Source organism: Stegostoma tigrinum, chromosome 19, assembly GCF_030684315.1.
Source record: "Stegostoma tigrinum isolate sSteTig4 chromosome 19, sSteTig4.hap1, whole genome shotgun sequence".
Lineage (NCBI taxonomy): Eukaryota > Metazoa > Chordata > Chondrichthyes > Orectolobiformes > Stegostomatidae > Stegostoma > Stegostoma tigrinum.
In genome coordinates, this window is record NC_081372.1 from 12,074,369 (window position 1) to 12,091,301 (window position 16,933).

At 41.1% G+C, this 16,933-nt stretch overlaps 1 protein-coding gene across 2 annotated transcripts in view; it reads right to left on the reverse strand.

The window, feature by feature from the left end:
* The window catches only part of hm13 (histocompatibility (minor) 13), a 72,176-nt gene that overhangs the window by 41,272 nt on the left and 13,971 nt on the right, over positions 1-16,933 (reverse strand). For both annotated transcript variants that reach the window (XM_048549780.2, XM_048549778.2), the window contains exons 5-8: positions 14,387-14,472; positions 12,507-12,632; positions 10,330-10,387; positions 1,181-1,264 (exon numbers count right to left, since the gene is read on the reverse strand). In XM_048549780.2, coding sequence (XP_048405737.1) covers positions 1,181-1,264; positions 10,330-10,387; positions 12,507-12,632; positions 14,387-14,472 — 354 coding nt within the window. The remainder of the gene's footprint in view (positions 1-1,180; positions 1,265-10,329; positions 10,388-12,506; positions 12,633-14,386; positions 14,473-16,933) is intronic.

Here is a 16,933-nt window from a genome sequence, read left to right on the forward strand (position 1 = left end):
ATGCCTCTAGGAATTCCTGTGTGTGTGTCTATGTTTGGCTTGAGTTACCATAGTTACTTTGTCACAGTTAAACTAATGGCCTTCAATGCCTGGATGTACAGATATTAAGGAGAGTTCATCGTATCGTTTTGCTGCTAGCTGACGTTCATGTATTCTGATGGCTAGTTTCCTTCCTGTGTGTCCGATGTAACGTTTGTGGCAGTCATTGCATGGTATTTTGTAATTCCCCAAGAATTCTAGATTGCCTTCAAACTCATCCTACGTTCCATTTTCTCTTTTACTGGGAAGCATTGAACTCTAGAATGCATTAGGACAATAAACAAAATTCAATTAAACAAGAATTGGCACTCAAATATTGCCAGGGTGTGCAGCATGACCATCTCCTCAGTTCTGAAATGCAGAATCCATTCCCTCTCACGCAATTAGCTAATTTAAAAGGTTCATACCTGTGCAGCATGTTCCAAACTGTACATGCATCATTCTTTAGATTAGGGAATGGGAAAATTACCTATAGAATGTACAGTAAAGAGACAGGTCATTCTGCCTAACTGGTTCACATTCTATTTGAACCTGTTCTTTCAATTATTTTCTATTCCTTTCTCCCTTGTGCACTATTTAGCTTCGCCTTAAACGAAGCAGTGATACTTCGTTCCATATTCTAATCACTCTTCAGATAAAGAAGTTGCTTCTCCAAAGTAAACATCTGTCTACTCAGTCAAATTCCTTCAAATCTTAAACCTAACTTTTCTAGACGAACAAAAAAAAATCCCCAAGCTGTTCAATCTTTCCTCAAACATCAGTTCAGCTGTCAACGTTTACAATGTTGAGAAACGGATTGTGACATTATCTGGATACCCTTTGCACCAGACAGGAGCCATTTGACACTTGATGGAACCAACACCAAGCAATGCAAGATGGAACATGGTCTCCCATCCTTTGCTTTAATGCGCAAGTCGAATTGGCAATCAGGTTCAGAGTAGTAATTCCACTCTGACATTGGGTATCAATGCCAGGTGCCACAAATGGTAATATTAACCCTCCCAAGAAAATCTTGGAAGTTTCTGCAGAAACACAACTTTCAGGGTCATGAATTAAAATAGAGGGGCAATGACACTAACTGACCAGTCAGATAGAGAATCCGTTTGGTTGGGAGCTTCAAAGTATGAATACATTCTCTTACCTGGAATGACGATATCTCCCAAGCCAAGCATTGCAAAATTATTGGCTGCAAGTCCTTTCTCGAGAAGATCTTGAGGGAAAACCACTAAGAAAAACAACAGAAAATGAAACTGAGAAACAAAAAAGGACAAAATTTGCATCTACTTTTCAGCTTGGGAGTGGGGGCAGACCTACATTGTCAGAGCCCTGACAATGCCTTCCAGCCAATGAAATGTCGAAGGAAAACAACTAATTTCAGCACCCAATGTTATAACGACCAGATAACCCATTTCCTTGTGATGCCCCTTGAGGTCTAACTCCCCTGCTCTTCTTTGAAATATCCATCTGAAGACACAAATGGAACTTTAGTTCAAGTCACTTGTAAAAAAACTGAACCACCGACAGTGCAGCATTCCTTCATGGCTACACAGAAGCATCTGCCTTTATTTTTGTGCTAAAGCTTTTTGACAGGGCGCCTGAATTGAGAACTTGTGAAAAAGAGGTCAAGTCATGTGATTCACTCTTTCCCACGTTATCTTCCATCTGCTAAACCTTTTCCCACTCAGTAAAGCTGTCCATATCCATTCACAGCCTTTGTCTTCTCGTTTGCATCTAGCCATTCATTTTTGGTTAACCTGCACATTTTATTTGAATCCTTTTGTAGGTTGTGAGCAGATTCAGGGGGGTACTGGCAGCAGGATGCAGGAATTGAGGGTTCAAAAGTTTAAAAAAAAACCAGAAAAGCTGAAACCTTCTCCATTGGAGTGTGGGATGTTGAGGGATGACCTTCTACAAATTTATGAAATCGATAAGGTTTCCCACAATAGGCTATTGTACAAAATGCAGAGGAATGGAATTGTGGGAGATATAGCAGTTTGGATCGGAAATTGGCTTGCTGAAAGAAGACAGAGGGTGGTGGTTGATGGGAAATGTTCATCCTGGAGTCCAATTACGAGTGGTGTACCGCAAGGGTCGGTGTTGGGTCCACTGCTGTTTGTCATTTTTATAAATGACCTGGATGAAGGCCTACAAGGATGGGTTAGTAAATTTGCAGACGACACTAAGGTTGGAGGAGTTGTGGATAGTGACGAAGGATGCTGTAGGTTACAGAGAGACACAGACAAGCTGCAGAGCTGGGCTGAGGTGTGGCAAATGGCGTTTAATGCGGACAAGTGTGAAGTGATGCACTTTGGTAGGAGTAACCGGAATGCAAAGTACTGGGCTAATGGTAAGATTCTTGGTAGTGTAGATGAGCAGAGACATCTCGGTGTCCGTGTATACAGATCCTTGAAAGTTGCCACCCAGGTTGACAGGGCTATTAAGAAGGCATACAGTGTTTTAGCTTTTATTAAATAGAGGGATCGAGTTCTGGGACCAAGAGGTTTTGCTGCAGCTGTACAAAACTCTGGTGCGGCCGCACTTGGAGTATTGTGTACAGTTCTGGTCACTGCATTATAAGAAGGATGTGGAAGCTTTGGAAAGGGTGCAAAGGAGATTTACTGGGATGTTGCCTGGTATGGAGGGAAGGTCTTACGAGGAAAGGCTGAGGGACTTGAGGCTATTTTCGTTAGAGAGAAGGTGGTTGAGAGGTGACTTAATTGAGACATATAAAATAATCAGAGGGTTAGATAGGGTGGATAGGGACAGCCTTTTTCCTAGGATGGTGACAGCGAGCATGAGGGGTGAAAGGTATAGGACAGCTGTCAGAGGTAGTTTCTTTACTCAGAGTAGAGGGGGTATGGAACGCTTTGCCTGCAACAGTAGTAGATTTGCCAACTTTAAGTACATTAGGCATCATTGGACAAGCATATGGAATAGTGTAGGTTAGACGGGCTTCAGATTGGCATGGCAGGTCGGCACAACGAGGGCCAAAGGGCCTGTACTGTGCTGTAATGTTCTATGTTCCAAAATCGTGAAGGGCATAGATAAGATGAATGGCAAGGGTCTTTACCTAGGGTAGGGGAGTTCAAAACAAGGGGGCATATTTTTAATGAGAGAGGAGAAAGATTTATAAAGGACATGGGGCAACATTTTGTTAAAAACAGAGCGGTTCATATCTGGAATGAATGTCCAGAGGAAGTGGAGATGCAGGTACAGTTACAACATTTATAAGACATTCGGATGGTTTGATGGGATATGGGTCAAGTGCAGGAAGGTGGGACTAGTTTAGTTTGGGAGCATGGTCGATGTGGACTGGTTGGACCAGAAAGTCTGTTTCCTGGCTGTATAACTATTACTGTAGGTGATACTGTTACCACCCGAGCTACCATTGATACTGGGGAAGAAGTCTGAACATTTTCACTCACAGGCTATTTAGCAATCCTGCTGGAAATGGAGATCAGGCAACTGGTGGATTACATACTCAGATGATTCTCTCTCCCACCCCCATCACAAACAAACAGCCTGCCAATGCTCACCACTGCCATTAAATCAAAAAGAATTACCACTGTAGGCGAGTTAGTGCAGGGCTACTGGCGCCTGCGGATAACACTCAAACCGCGAGTCAGCATCTTTAATTCAGCCACTGAGAAATATGGTACGAGTGTTGGGGATGGCAGGGGGGAGAAACTCTTTATAAAAGGAACAAATTTTCACAAAATGCTATGTACATTCCTGTGCCAGACTGTATAAATACAGAGCAGTTGGGATATCCTGCAGGCTACAACAGGAATGTTTGCTTTTGACAATTTCATTCCAGTTCGTGCTGTGCACAGTGATACTGCCCAACCACAGGCCATCTGGAATCCAACCACCAGCTGGAATAATAACAGGCATTTTGCTGACAGTTTCTATTTCTGCCTTCTTGCAGCTGTATTGGTAAGCAGCAGGCTACCAGCCCAGCCAAACTGATCAAAAATAAAATATCTGTTTATAAACTCTCCCTTTCTTTTAGAGGAAGTAGGAGAGACAAGGGCTGCTAATAAAGCCACTAAGGCCCTGAATCTTAGAAGCAGTTTGTTAAATTATATTTTTAAAGCTTAGAGTATGTCAAATTCAAAATGAACATTTAAATCAAGTTGACTATATCCCTGCATCCTGAGGAACTAGGAGGGATTTAGAATGCAATATAAATATCCCCTGGCCCAGGTATGAATTACATGTGTTTAAGAGCTTATTTAAGAATTCTGTTTACAAACCAGTCCCACATACAGTCATTTCAAATTCACTTATCCATTCCTTTTTTGTCTTTTTTAAAAAAGTCAAATGCAAAGCTGTCCTGCATCAAAAAAAAACTGACAATGTGAAATAACTGCACAGAGGCTGGTATCCCATCACAATGTCACCCTTTATTTACTTGCGCACAGTACACTACCTCTGGCCAGCCAGTTCAGAGTAAATCCACTCAACTGAGGAGACGCTAATTTCCTGGTTATATTGGTCAGCCAGGGATTTCCTGATTGGCCCAGGTTAACTAGCCTAATGAGGGGCTTTGTAATCAACAAGGTCCACCCAACTCCAAATCACTACATTGTTAGATTCCACAAATTGGTCCCAAAAATCAAGCAAATCCTAGATTTTAAATTTCTCGTTTGCAAATCCCTCTATGGCCTTGTCCTTCACAATCTCTCATATCTTACAGTCCCATGATTTTCCAATCATAATATCACAGTTTGTTCCAAAACACTCCTATGGCTTTGCAACATTTTGTTACCTTAAAAAGATGATACATTGTTATCACATATTTTGAGAAACTGCACTCAATTTCAAAAGATTGCACATCATATAAAATGAGGCCATGAAATACTTCAACTGCAGGGATAAAATTAGAGGGATAAGATTTATAATGGCACACTTAACTGAATTTGGTACAGGGTACAACTTGGAATGGGTTGTGAAAGGGGGAAGTGAGTGTTCAGGTGCAGTTCTTGTGTTACAACTGCAGTGCCCCTACCTTTGAACCAGGAGGCTGGGCTCAATTTGCATATGTTCCAGAGGTAAGTAATAATATCTCCTAAAAAAAAATCCACGGATGCTGTAAATCAGGTACAAAAACAGAGGTTGCTAAAAAAGCTCAACATTAAGAAGGGAAAAAAAATCAGGGTTAATGTTTCAGGTCTGGTGACCCTTCCTCAGAGACATTAAGTCTGATTTTTTTTCTTTGCAGATGCTGCCAGACCTGCTGATTTTTTTTCCAGCAACTCCTGTTTTGTAACATCTCTGAAAGGTCGATTAGAAAATATCTTAATCATTAAGGTTCGATTTAAAAAGAAAAGCAGCCCCGTTGCTCACGAGCACAGAGAACTGTCTTTAGCAGGAATGTACCTTCAGTCTGTTTTTGCCATAAGCTACCATCATACCTTGGTGACAGGTGTACCACACTTTTAGCTGTGGAGAGAGTCTGTGGGCCAGAAGTAGTACTAAAGGGAGATTTTTTTTCTACACCACAGGTGGTGCTTTTACCAGCTGAGGAGCTGCAATAATTTAAGAGGGAGAAGTAGCTACAATTACACAACAATGTCATTTCTTATACACAAGCTGACATCAATTGCACCTATTTGTTCACAAATAGCCACATTTCTTTTAATCACCCCAAAATTCCATTAAGAGTTTTGGACAAATTTGATTACTTTAGTGAAGTACAGCACAGCCGTACATGCAAGTTTAAAATCCGGGAAGAGATGAATCTGGCAAATATGAAATTGAACCACATTGATTTGAGTACGGCACAGCTCCATCTACAGGATGTATGTTGTGTAGCTTTGATAATATTGCTCTGGAAACTGGATTTAGATACCACCTTGATGTGATTGTAAATGGAAACACAAATTAAAATAATGATATGTTAGAATTCACTGCCAAATGGCGATTGATATTATTAGAAACATACCATAGGTAATGCATTAATCCCATTAATCAAAAGATTCCATAAAATGAATTCATCACAAATGTCATCTGTAGCTCAATTCGTAGTAAGCTCACCTGAGCCAGATGGTTGTGGCTTGAAGTCCCACTCCAGAACTTGAACAAGACCTTGAGTGACACTTCACTGTTGTCCTTTGGATAACTGATTATAAACAAAGGCCTTATCTACCCTTCAGGTGGATGTAAAAAAACAACAGTATTATCATTAAGAGGGGATGGGGCGGGGGGGGTGAGTTCCTTTATTCATTCCTGGGATGAGGGCACCGCTGGCTAGGCAGCATTTGTTGCCCATTCCTAATTGCCCAGAGGGCAGTTCGGTCAAACACATTGCTGTGGGTCTGGAGTCACATGTAGGCCAGGCCAGGTAAGGATGGCAGTTTCCTTTCCTGAAGGACATTAGTGAACCAGATGGGTTTTTCCAGCAACAGACCATGGATTAATGGTCATCATAAGACTTCTAATTCCAGATGTTTATTGAATTCAAATTCCACCATCTGCCACGGCAGGACCCAGAGCATTATCCGAGTCTTTGGATTAACAGCCCAATGATAAAACCATGAGGCCATCACCTCCCCAGTGACCTGGCTAGATATGTTTTAATCAACCTGTTCAGAGATGTTATAACACATGGGTGACGGATATCCAGAATTTGCTGCCTAAATTAGTAGTGGAGGCAGACACCCTAAACTCTTTCAACAAGTACTTGCACCTGCATCTTAAGTGCTATCAACTGCAGGTCTATGGGCCATGTGCCGAAAGAGGCAATTAAAAAGGGCATCTGTGTGTCTGTGTCAACATAGACAAGATGGGCCAAATGGCTCCCCTCAGTGCTGTATCATTTCAATGGTTTCTACTTCTCAGGCAGGTGATCCTGAACCTGGGCCTCACAATTCAGAATAACACTGTCCCATAAGAATTCTAAATTAATCCCTCAATCGACATCAAAAGCGCTCAGGCTGTGGTATGTAAACTGGCTGCCAAAATTTCTTCAGTGAGTACATTTCATAAATAGTTAATTGGTTGAAAACACTTGGACGGTCTGTAGTTGTGAAAGGCACTATATAAATGCAAGCATTTCTTGTTAGTGGTTGTTGCACATTAGTAACCTGTTTGACTGTGTCCTTGCTAAATGGACACACCAAGACTAATATTTACTCAGAAGCAATACACAAGTCAGCATATAGTATACACACTTCTCAGAAGGGCAATACTCCACACTTTTGCAAATGTACATTTGACTGTTCAGTTAATACAGCAAAAACACAAGCCTTTTTAGTGTCACAGGACGGGGAGAAAGAAATGGAGGGAATAGAATTCATTGTTTGCATGAAAACCCCATATGCCAAGCTGCATCCTTTTAATATAATTGCCTGTAGTCTCACGTGAGAGAGATTAAATCACTCATGCCTGTGCTCATTTCTCTAATCTTTTCTTTTCCAAAATAATTCACTCACCCTCCTCTGAAAGCAATTATAATCTTAGTACATCTGATGCCACTCGCATTAGTGCCCTCCGAAATAGTTTACAGGTCACTCAGCTGTATCGAATAACCACACTTCCATCAGTTCAAAATAGGAGTTACGAGATCATGCTGCGGCTGTCCAAGACACTGGTTAGGCTACACTTGGAATACTGCGTTCAATTCAAGAAAGATGTTGCGAAACTTGAAAGAGCCCAGAAAAGATTTACAAGGATGATACCAGGGTTGGAGGGTTTTGAGCAAAGGGAAAGGCTGAATAAACTGGAGCTCTTTTCCCTGGAGGCTGAGGGGTGACCTTATAGAGGTTTATAAAATCATGAGGGACATGGATAAGGTGAAGAATCTTTTCCCCAGTCTCAGGCAGTCCAAAACAAGAAGGCATAGCTTTAAGATTTAAGGGGAAGGATTTAAAAAGGCACCTAAGGGGGCAACTTATTCACCCAGTGGGTGGCAAACATATGGAATAAGTTGCCAGTAGAACTGGTGGATGCTGATGCAATTACAACATTTAAAAGGTATCTGGATGGGCGTATGAACAGAAAGGGTTTAAGAGGGATATTGACCAAATGCTGGCAAATGAGACTAGATTAGTTTAGGATATCTGGTTGGCATACACAAGTTGGACCAAAGGGGTTATTTCTGTGCTGTACATCTCTATGGCAAACAGAGAATGGAAATAAATGTTGCAATGACACCCACAGCTTGTTAATGAACATAAACAAAAAAGGCTGAGGACAGCTTCCAATATGTTATGAGCCAATGCCAACGTCAGTGATGTTAAAGTGCATTAAATGAGAACAGATTCAGAACTTATTTCGAAGCTGAATAAGGTGATGAGGGATCACGGGCCAGTAACAGATCTGTAATCTCATTGCTTAGTAAAATTTTCACTTCACCATTACAACCAAGTTAGCAAACTAACCTGGGTCCAAAGAGTACAAAGAATGTAAGGTACAACAACAGGCAAAACCAAAAATGCATTACTAATGGCAGACAGGCCAAAAGAGAAACGGAGGAAGCTGAAGTGACTTTAACTGAAGAGGTTAAGTGCATGAACTAACTCTGCTCCATATGGAGGTCCCATTGAGCGGACCAAAACAAAAGGTTCCTGGGATGGTGGGACTGTCCTATGAAGAGAGTTTGGGTAATTTGGCACAAACAGAAGTTGCTTCAAAAGCTCAGAGGTCTGGTAGCATCCGTGAAGAAAAATCAGTTGACGTTTGGAGTCTGGTAACCCTTCCTCAGAACTGATGATAGCTAGGAAATGTTCTCTTAAATCAGAACGTAGACTGTGGGGAGGGGGTAAGGACTAAACAATAGGTTGAGATAGAGCTCAAAGAGTCAGCAGTTGGACGGACAAAGGAGTCGACAACGATCTGGCTAGGAGGGTATATAGCTGTTAATAGGGACTGTTAGTGACTAACAATAGATAGTGGGTAATGGCAGGCTATGTGATTACAAGGCCTGGTGTGTGGGGTAGGGGACTAGGACATGGGAGAGTTCAGGTCCTAAAATTATGGAACTCAGTATGGAGACTGGAGGACTGCAGGGTCTCCAAGCAGTAAATGAGGTGTTGTTCTTCCAGCTTGCGCTGAGCTTCACGAGATCATTACAACACTCCCCAGACAGAGATATTGGCCAGGGAACAGCGTGATGTGTTCCAAGTGGCAGGCAACTCGAAGCTCAGGGTCTTTTTCCTGTGCAGAATGTTGATGCTCGGCAAAGCAGCCCCCCAGTCTACGCTTTGTTTCCCCACGATAGAGGGAACCATATTGTAAGCAGTGAACACAGTAGACTAGATTCTGGGAATTGCAGGTAAAGTGCTTCTTAACCTGGAAGGTATGTTTGAGGCCCTTATACAGTGGAGAAGGAGGTGGTAAATGGGCAGGTGTTACATCTTCGCTGCGTGCAAGGGAAGGTGCCGTGGGGCTGTTGGGTTGGTGTTGGGAATTAAGGAAGAATGGATCAAGGTGTCCTGGAGGGAACAGTCCCTGCAGAAGGTGGTTAAGGGACGGAATGAGAATGTGTGTCTGGTGGTGGCATCTTACCGGACGTGTCAGAAATAACACATGATCTTCTGGATGTGGGTGCTGATGGGATGGTATCACCAGGCCTTGTTATCACATAGTCTGCTCTTCTCTTTGGGCTCTCGCCCCACCTCTCATTTACTCGTTGGCAAACAATCACACAGCTAAACCTCATCTTCTCTCTAGTTATGAAACAAAAGCACTTTTCTAGCAGTGTTGTTAGCTAACAAATGGTCAGAGGGACTTTGTCTGAAGTTGCTCCGTACTTTGCCTCAGGATGGCCTCCAGCTACGTTCAATGAGCCCAGAGAACAGTGTATTCAACATAAAGGCAGAAACTATTTTTGCTTCGTCTACTGGACATAAACCTCCCTCACTTTGCAATCTTTGTTCACCTACAATCGAGAGAATGGGGGATAGGGTTAACTTAGAATTCTGGTACAAATAATTACTGACAATTCGAGTGCTTGATCCTCAGAGCAACTCAATAGTCAGCCAGAAAACATTGGATATGAGCGCAATGGTATTTTCAGGATAATTCATTAGGTATCTGGGAAAAAAAACCCAATTAGGTTTATCCTTTGTAGCTATTCACAAAACAAACAAAAAAGTTGGAAGATTTCTTTCTCTACGTTCGTATCTACAAGAAATAAGTTAAATTAAAAAGACTGATGTTTAAACTAGTTCATTAAATATTTCAAAACCTCATTTCAGGTTTAAAAAGAAACAGTGACATCAGAAAAGTAATTTTTGAATGTAGTTGTCCATTTTATACACTGCAGCCCCCACTAGGAGTACTTACATTTAATTGGTGCTTCAAACGACTTGGCAACAGTTACCATGACGTTTGTGCCAAAGACCTATAAAAAAAAGGGGGAAAAAAAAACGCTATTATAGTATAAGCAGAGATAATGGGAACTGCAGATGCTGGAGAATCCAAGGTAGCAAAGTGTGAAGCTGGATGAATACAGCAGGCTAAGCAGCATCTCAGGAGCACAAAGGCTGACGTTTCGGGCCTAGACCCTTCTTCAGAGAGAGGGTCTAGGCCCGAAACATCAGCCTTTGTGCTCCTGAGATGCTGCTTGGCCTGCTGTGTTCATCCAGCTTCACACTTTGTTATCTTCTTATGAGAGTATAAGCATCTAGTTTAACAGAAGTTAAACCAAAAGAACTCCCAAGGACCAAATTATTACAGCTCTGCGTCTTAAAAGAGTTAACAGCCAAACAAGATCAAAATGAGAAACAATTAACATTGTGATTCAAAAGGTTCAGCTTCCATTAATATTCATTTTTACTTTGAATAAAAACATTGCAAATGTAGAAAACACATTTTCAATATGCGATTATCTCTAAGATGCAATACTAAAATAACATGGCTGGCACAAATTCTCTACCCTGGGGAAAAGACCTTGGCTATTCACCTTACCAATACTCCTCATGAATTTATAAGCCTCTATAAAAGGTCACGCCTTAGCCTCCTACAACCCAAGGAAAAGAAGTCAGTCTATGCAGCCTATCCTTATATCTCAAACTGTCCAATCTCAGAAATATCTTTATATATGTTTTGCACCCTTCCAGCCTAACAACATCCTTCTTAAAGCAGGGCAACCTGAACTGCATGCAGTGCTTCAACATGTGGCCTTACCAATCTCTTGTACAGCCAAAACATGATTTGAGTGATGAAGGCAAACGTGGCAAATGCTTTGTTCACCAGCCTGTGATGCCACTTTTGTGGAACAATATAACTGCACCCCTAGGTCTCGCTGTTCGACAACACTACCACAACCCTGCCATGAACGATGCAAGTCCTGCCCTGTTTGACATACAAAAATGCAACACCTCACATTTATCTAAAATTAAACACCACTTGGTCATTCCTCGGCCCACTGGCCAGGTTGATCAACATCCTAATTCTTAGACAACCTTCTTCACTGGACGCTATAATACCACCAATTTTAGGATCACCCACAAACTTAATAACCACATCTCCTACGTATGCAGTGACGGTAACAAGGTCAGCCAGGTGAATCTCAGAATAAATTCCCTGCTTGGTCCAGATTAACAGCCACAATTAGGAAGTTCTAGTCGACAGATACAAACAGGAGTATCAGAGATTCTGTTCACTCAGAGCTGGCTCTGAGGAAGCTGGATCAGTGTCAAGGACTCTCCACAAGCAAATAAAAGGTGTCTGGATGAAAGGATACTGGTCTCCATGGAGCTGTACATTTGTACTTTTAAATATTGCCCTCTAAGATGTTTGTTTGCCTTCCTGCAGAACAGGACGAATAAATCTTCCTTCCTAGGTATGCACATATTTCTGTATGATTTGTACTAAACTAATTGGTAGAATGGTATAATAGAGTCATGTTGCAAATACAGATGGTTAATCATAGAATTCCTCCAGTGTAGATGCAGGCTACTCAGCCAATCGAGTCTACACCGATCCTCTGAAGAGCATCCAACCCGGACCAAACCCTTTAACCCTGCATTTCCCACAGCTAGCCCACCTAAACTACACATCCCTCGACACTATGGACAATCCACCTAATCTGCACATCTTTGGCGTGTGGGAGGAAACTGGAGCATGTGGAGGAAACCCATGCAGAAATGGGGAGAACGTGCAAACTCCTAGCCACCCAAGGGTGGAATCAAATCTGGGTTAATTGCACTGTGATGTGGCAGTGTTAACCACTGAGCCAGTACAAAATGTTTCAATTCCATTCAGCCAAGTGAAATGCACGTTGTTAATAAAATTTACAGCAACTGAAACAGGCTATTTCATCCAACTGGTCCATGTCTATTAATGTTCAACATGTGCCTCAACACTGGTGGCCAAAAGTTCAAAAAATTTAGCAATCTTTCCTTTCACTTCCAATCATCATTCACGCAAGTGGCAGAAGTAAAACAGCACGTCACATGTCCGTAGTCTAAGAAAGATGCAGAAAAATATCCAGCTGGCATGAAAGAGAAACCACTTACCCAGAACACATCATAGATAAAAAGTCCACCAAGGAGAATACAGCCTGTGCTGACATTGTTAAGGTGCAGGAGCTCAACACCGTTAAGAGCAAATGCTAATCCAAACAGATTGTTGGCAATCCAATGCTGTAAGAGAATGCCCAATGAAGCATTAGAGAAAGACACTGACAATCACAACCCACTAAATGAAATAAACTTATTTAAGTTTTCCACTTACTGGAATACTGCGCTATGTTCCAATCACATCCTAATATTAATCCAACCACTGCCAGTCAGGAGCAGTAAGCAGTGTCATCAGTCAGGTTAAACTCAAACATGTGAAAGCTTTAACTACAAATAAAAACTTCAATAATTACAGTAGCATACTTGCTGCACTAGTGACGTCAAGATGTCATACAACAGCAGCTTTGGAAAAAGTGCAAAATCTTAATTTTTTTTAAGCAAGTTAGCTGTGCCTACAAACATATCCAACATCACAAAGCCTGACTTGGAAAGTTAAAATAGGTATAAACCACTGCCAGACCGTAGATTGCATTGCTGTGTCCAAAATCTTAAACTCTAGTTTGGCTCAACATGCTAGGCATATACATTTCAGTCCCATCTGCAGAGCAGAGCTACTACAGCAGATGGAGAAATTTAACTCGACATTTTTCACTCAAGCAAACATTGCTCAACACCAGTTTTTCCACCTGGAGTTCTCAATGAATAATTAATGCCAGGATAGGATTTTAATGCTGTTTTGTTCACATTTTTCATTCTGAGATATAGCATTGTACCCATATGTCAATTCATGTGTCAGTCATGAAGCTTTTGTTTTTAAACACTTCTATCCCAACCATCTGTCAAAGTGCAATCCTGGTGAAACTCCACTTCTTATTGTACTAGTTAAAATTTTGAACTGCTCCTTGAATATTTTATGATCACTTCAGTTGAACAAAAATGGTTAAAATACAATATTAAATTGCACATTGCAAGCAATCACCAGTTCCGAATGGCAGTTCCGAATGGATGTCTGCCACTTATTTTCTGTTAAATTCTCAAGTTCAACTACAGTCTAATAAAGTACACAATCCAAGGTTGAATGCACACATACATATATACTTAAATTTAATGGCTAGAAAATTAAGGACCTATAGTTAAGTTCATCACGTACCTTTAAACATTCACATCCTGGTTATATCGTTTTATCTGATTAGGCACAATACCAATTTTCTACATGCTGTTCCCCAGGCAGTTACAGTAATAAAGAGAGAGCAATTAGCAATAATGGCTTCTAGGTTTGCAGTAGATATTGGCAAATGACCCAAAAACCTAGTTTGATGCATGTTAACAACCTACTTTTACTTACTTCACTCCCCACTCCTATCTATTTGGATCTATTTAGAGATAAATCTCCCAGCAGTCTTTATCTCATAGGCATGCCTACATTGCCCAAGTAGCCAGTTTTTATGCTACAGTCCTGACAGAATGTCAAACTAATTGATTAGGAGAGGGGCAGTAAGAAGAGAAAACACACTGCCCAGGGATTAATAACTGTGAATGACAACTATAAGTAAAAGGTGACTATTCAGATAAGCCAAGGCCAGAAATGACATTGAGCCTGGGGGATTCTTGAGATTTTCTTGGTGGGTTAACAAAGATGGGCTAATTCCTGATAACAATTATAGGCACTAGTGGATGCCTAACCAATTCTTTCCATCATGCCTAATTTGGGGATATGGAGACCAATTCTGCCCTAAATGATCTCCTGCTCTGCTTCGCAACAACCACTGCATGTACTCACTTGACCAATCAGGACAGTGCCCTTAATGAGGATTAACTTCAAAAATGCATGTGGTCGCACCTGGTTATCTGTACACACAGTTCTGAACTGTTCTTACCTTCTTCAGCAAATACCAGACTCCAACCACACTGCTGAAAGCCAAGCACACGAGATCTTTTGTATCGAACTCGTAGTTGACTATTTCTGGGAACACATAATAAATTACATCCTGGTTAAATCAAGTGTTTACATTTTCTTTAATTGTTGTTCATCAGGTGGTCTAACTCTACATAGAAAACCTTTAAATACGTAATATTGTAGCAATGGGTCAGAAAAGCTCCAAAATCATCCTCTAGATAATCAAATGTTTTCTGCATTATCAAAACAGGCCACTGAACAGCACATCGGCAGAAAAATGATCAATGCAACATCTTCAGGTATGGATACCAGGTCTTGAATTCTAAAGGCTTATTCTAAATTTTACTCAGCAAATGAAATTTAAATAATTATTCAAATACAACCAAAGGAGATAGTTAAGCAGTGGAGTTAACAGTGGAGTTAACAGTGATCTTTCAGGACTAACTGGCATCAGGGAGGCTCTCGGAGGAATGAAAAATAGCTAATGTAACTCATTAAAAAGGCAGGAAGGCAGGAGACAGGAAACTATAGACTAGTTAGCCTGAACTAGGTCATTCGTGAGATTTGAGAATCCATTAGTAATAGAAGATTGCGAAGTATTTGGAAATGCATGGCTTGATCATAGGGAGGTCATGCCTGACAAATTCTCCGAGATGATGCTGAGAAAGTTAGACAAAGGAGAGCCAGTGATCTATTTGGATTTCTGGAAGGCTTTTGACAAGGTGCTTTAAAAAGGCAGCTGCTGAAACAGATAGGAGTTCATGGTGTTAGGGCAAAGTACCAGCGTGGATAGACGATTGACTGACTGGAATAAGGCAGTCTGAAGCACAAACGGACCAATGAATCCTTGCTCAGAATTCCCTAAAGGTGAACATGCAAACTCAGTTCGCAGTTTGGAAAGCAAATACAATGTTAGCATTCATTTGAAGACTACTAGAATACAGGAACAGAGATGTACTGCTAAGACTTTGGTCAGACTACATGTGGAATACTGAGAGCAGTTTTGGGCCTAGATTCTGATGAAGGATGTGCTGGCATATACAGAAGTCCAGAGGAGGTTCACAAGAACAATCCTGGGGTTCAAGGGCTTGTCATACGAGGAGTTGAGAACTCTGGGTTTGTACTTGATGGAATTTAGAAGGATGAGGGAGTATCTGATTAAGACTTACAGACTGAGAGGCCTAGGAGATGATGTTTCCAATAGGACAGTTTGGAACCCAAGTCCGAGTTCAGCCTGAGAGCGAAGGGACAACTCTTCAAAACTGAGATGAGGAGGAATTTTTTTCAGCCAGAAAATGGTTAATCTGCGGAATTCATTGCCACAAAGGGCTGTGGAGGCCAAGTCATTGAAGGTATTAGGACGATCAAGAGCCAGTCTATTTAACAAGGGGATCAGGGGTTAGGGGAGAGAAGGCAGGATAATGGGGTTGAGAAATACATCAACCATGATCAAAAGCCAAATACGTAATTTGGCTCTTATGTCTCATTTCCTCAAAAGCATCAGTTTAAAAAAAGTACATTTTGTTGAGCTAATTTTCACATCAATGCCTTGAATGGAAGTCAGTTGCAGGATTTTAAAAAAACATCATTTCAGTCATTCTGAATTTGCTTGTATCATTCCTAAATTTTTGGAAATTGGATTTGAAAGATTAAAGGGACTATTCCAAAGACAGTATTGTCGTATATTAAACAACTACTGAAAGATGATTGCAAATCTCAAGTAAGATTTAATGGAATTTAACTAAGGCTCTTCTCTGTACCATTCTTGCTCACAGCACTGACATGATCTGATTTCTAATCTGCACCTGGTTAGATAATTTTCACAATACAGCCCTTACAACCCCAAACTGGGATTGAAGAAAAAAAAAAGAGGTCAGCCATTCTTGCCTGTAACTGCTATCTCGTACCTCCTGTTTGTTGTAGTGTATGATTTTGGTAGCCATAGGTATGAGGCTGAAATCTGAATCATAGAAAGTTGTGAATGTCAACTGAATAGCTGTAGCAACTAACAGCCGAAAAGCAAGCCTGGGCACTTTCAGCCAGACAGTCATAAAAATTCAACTAATATTGCTTGAATAAGGTTTTTCCATCCAATGCAGGAATTTATTCCCACTTTATGTCAATCACTCAACGTCCTTCAAAGTTCAAGACGAAAATCAGACTTGATCGCTTCAACAACCCATCAAACCAAAAGACTTCAATAACTTCAATCTGGATAACTCAGCAAAATTCTTCTTACTAGCCCCCATTTGCAGAACTTTCCGAGTAAAGCAACAAGCCTGGCCAGTCTCATGTCAGCAACATCTATGTGTCAGCATTCAGGGTGCAGCAGTTTACTTGGTATTTGTTTCAACAGGCAGTTCAATAGCCACCCCCACCATGATCAGCACACTATTGCTACAAGATGTACAACTGGTGCAGCACAGTGACTCACCCAGATCCACACTGCCTTCCACCTGCAGAATCTCTCACATTTTAAACAGAAATTAATTCATGTAGGTGTTCCTGGCTAACCCAGTACTCAAAT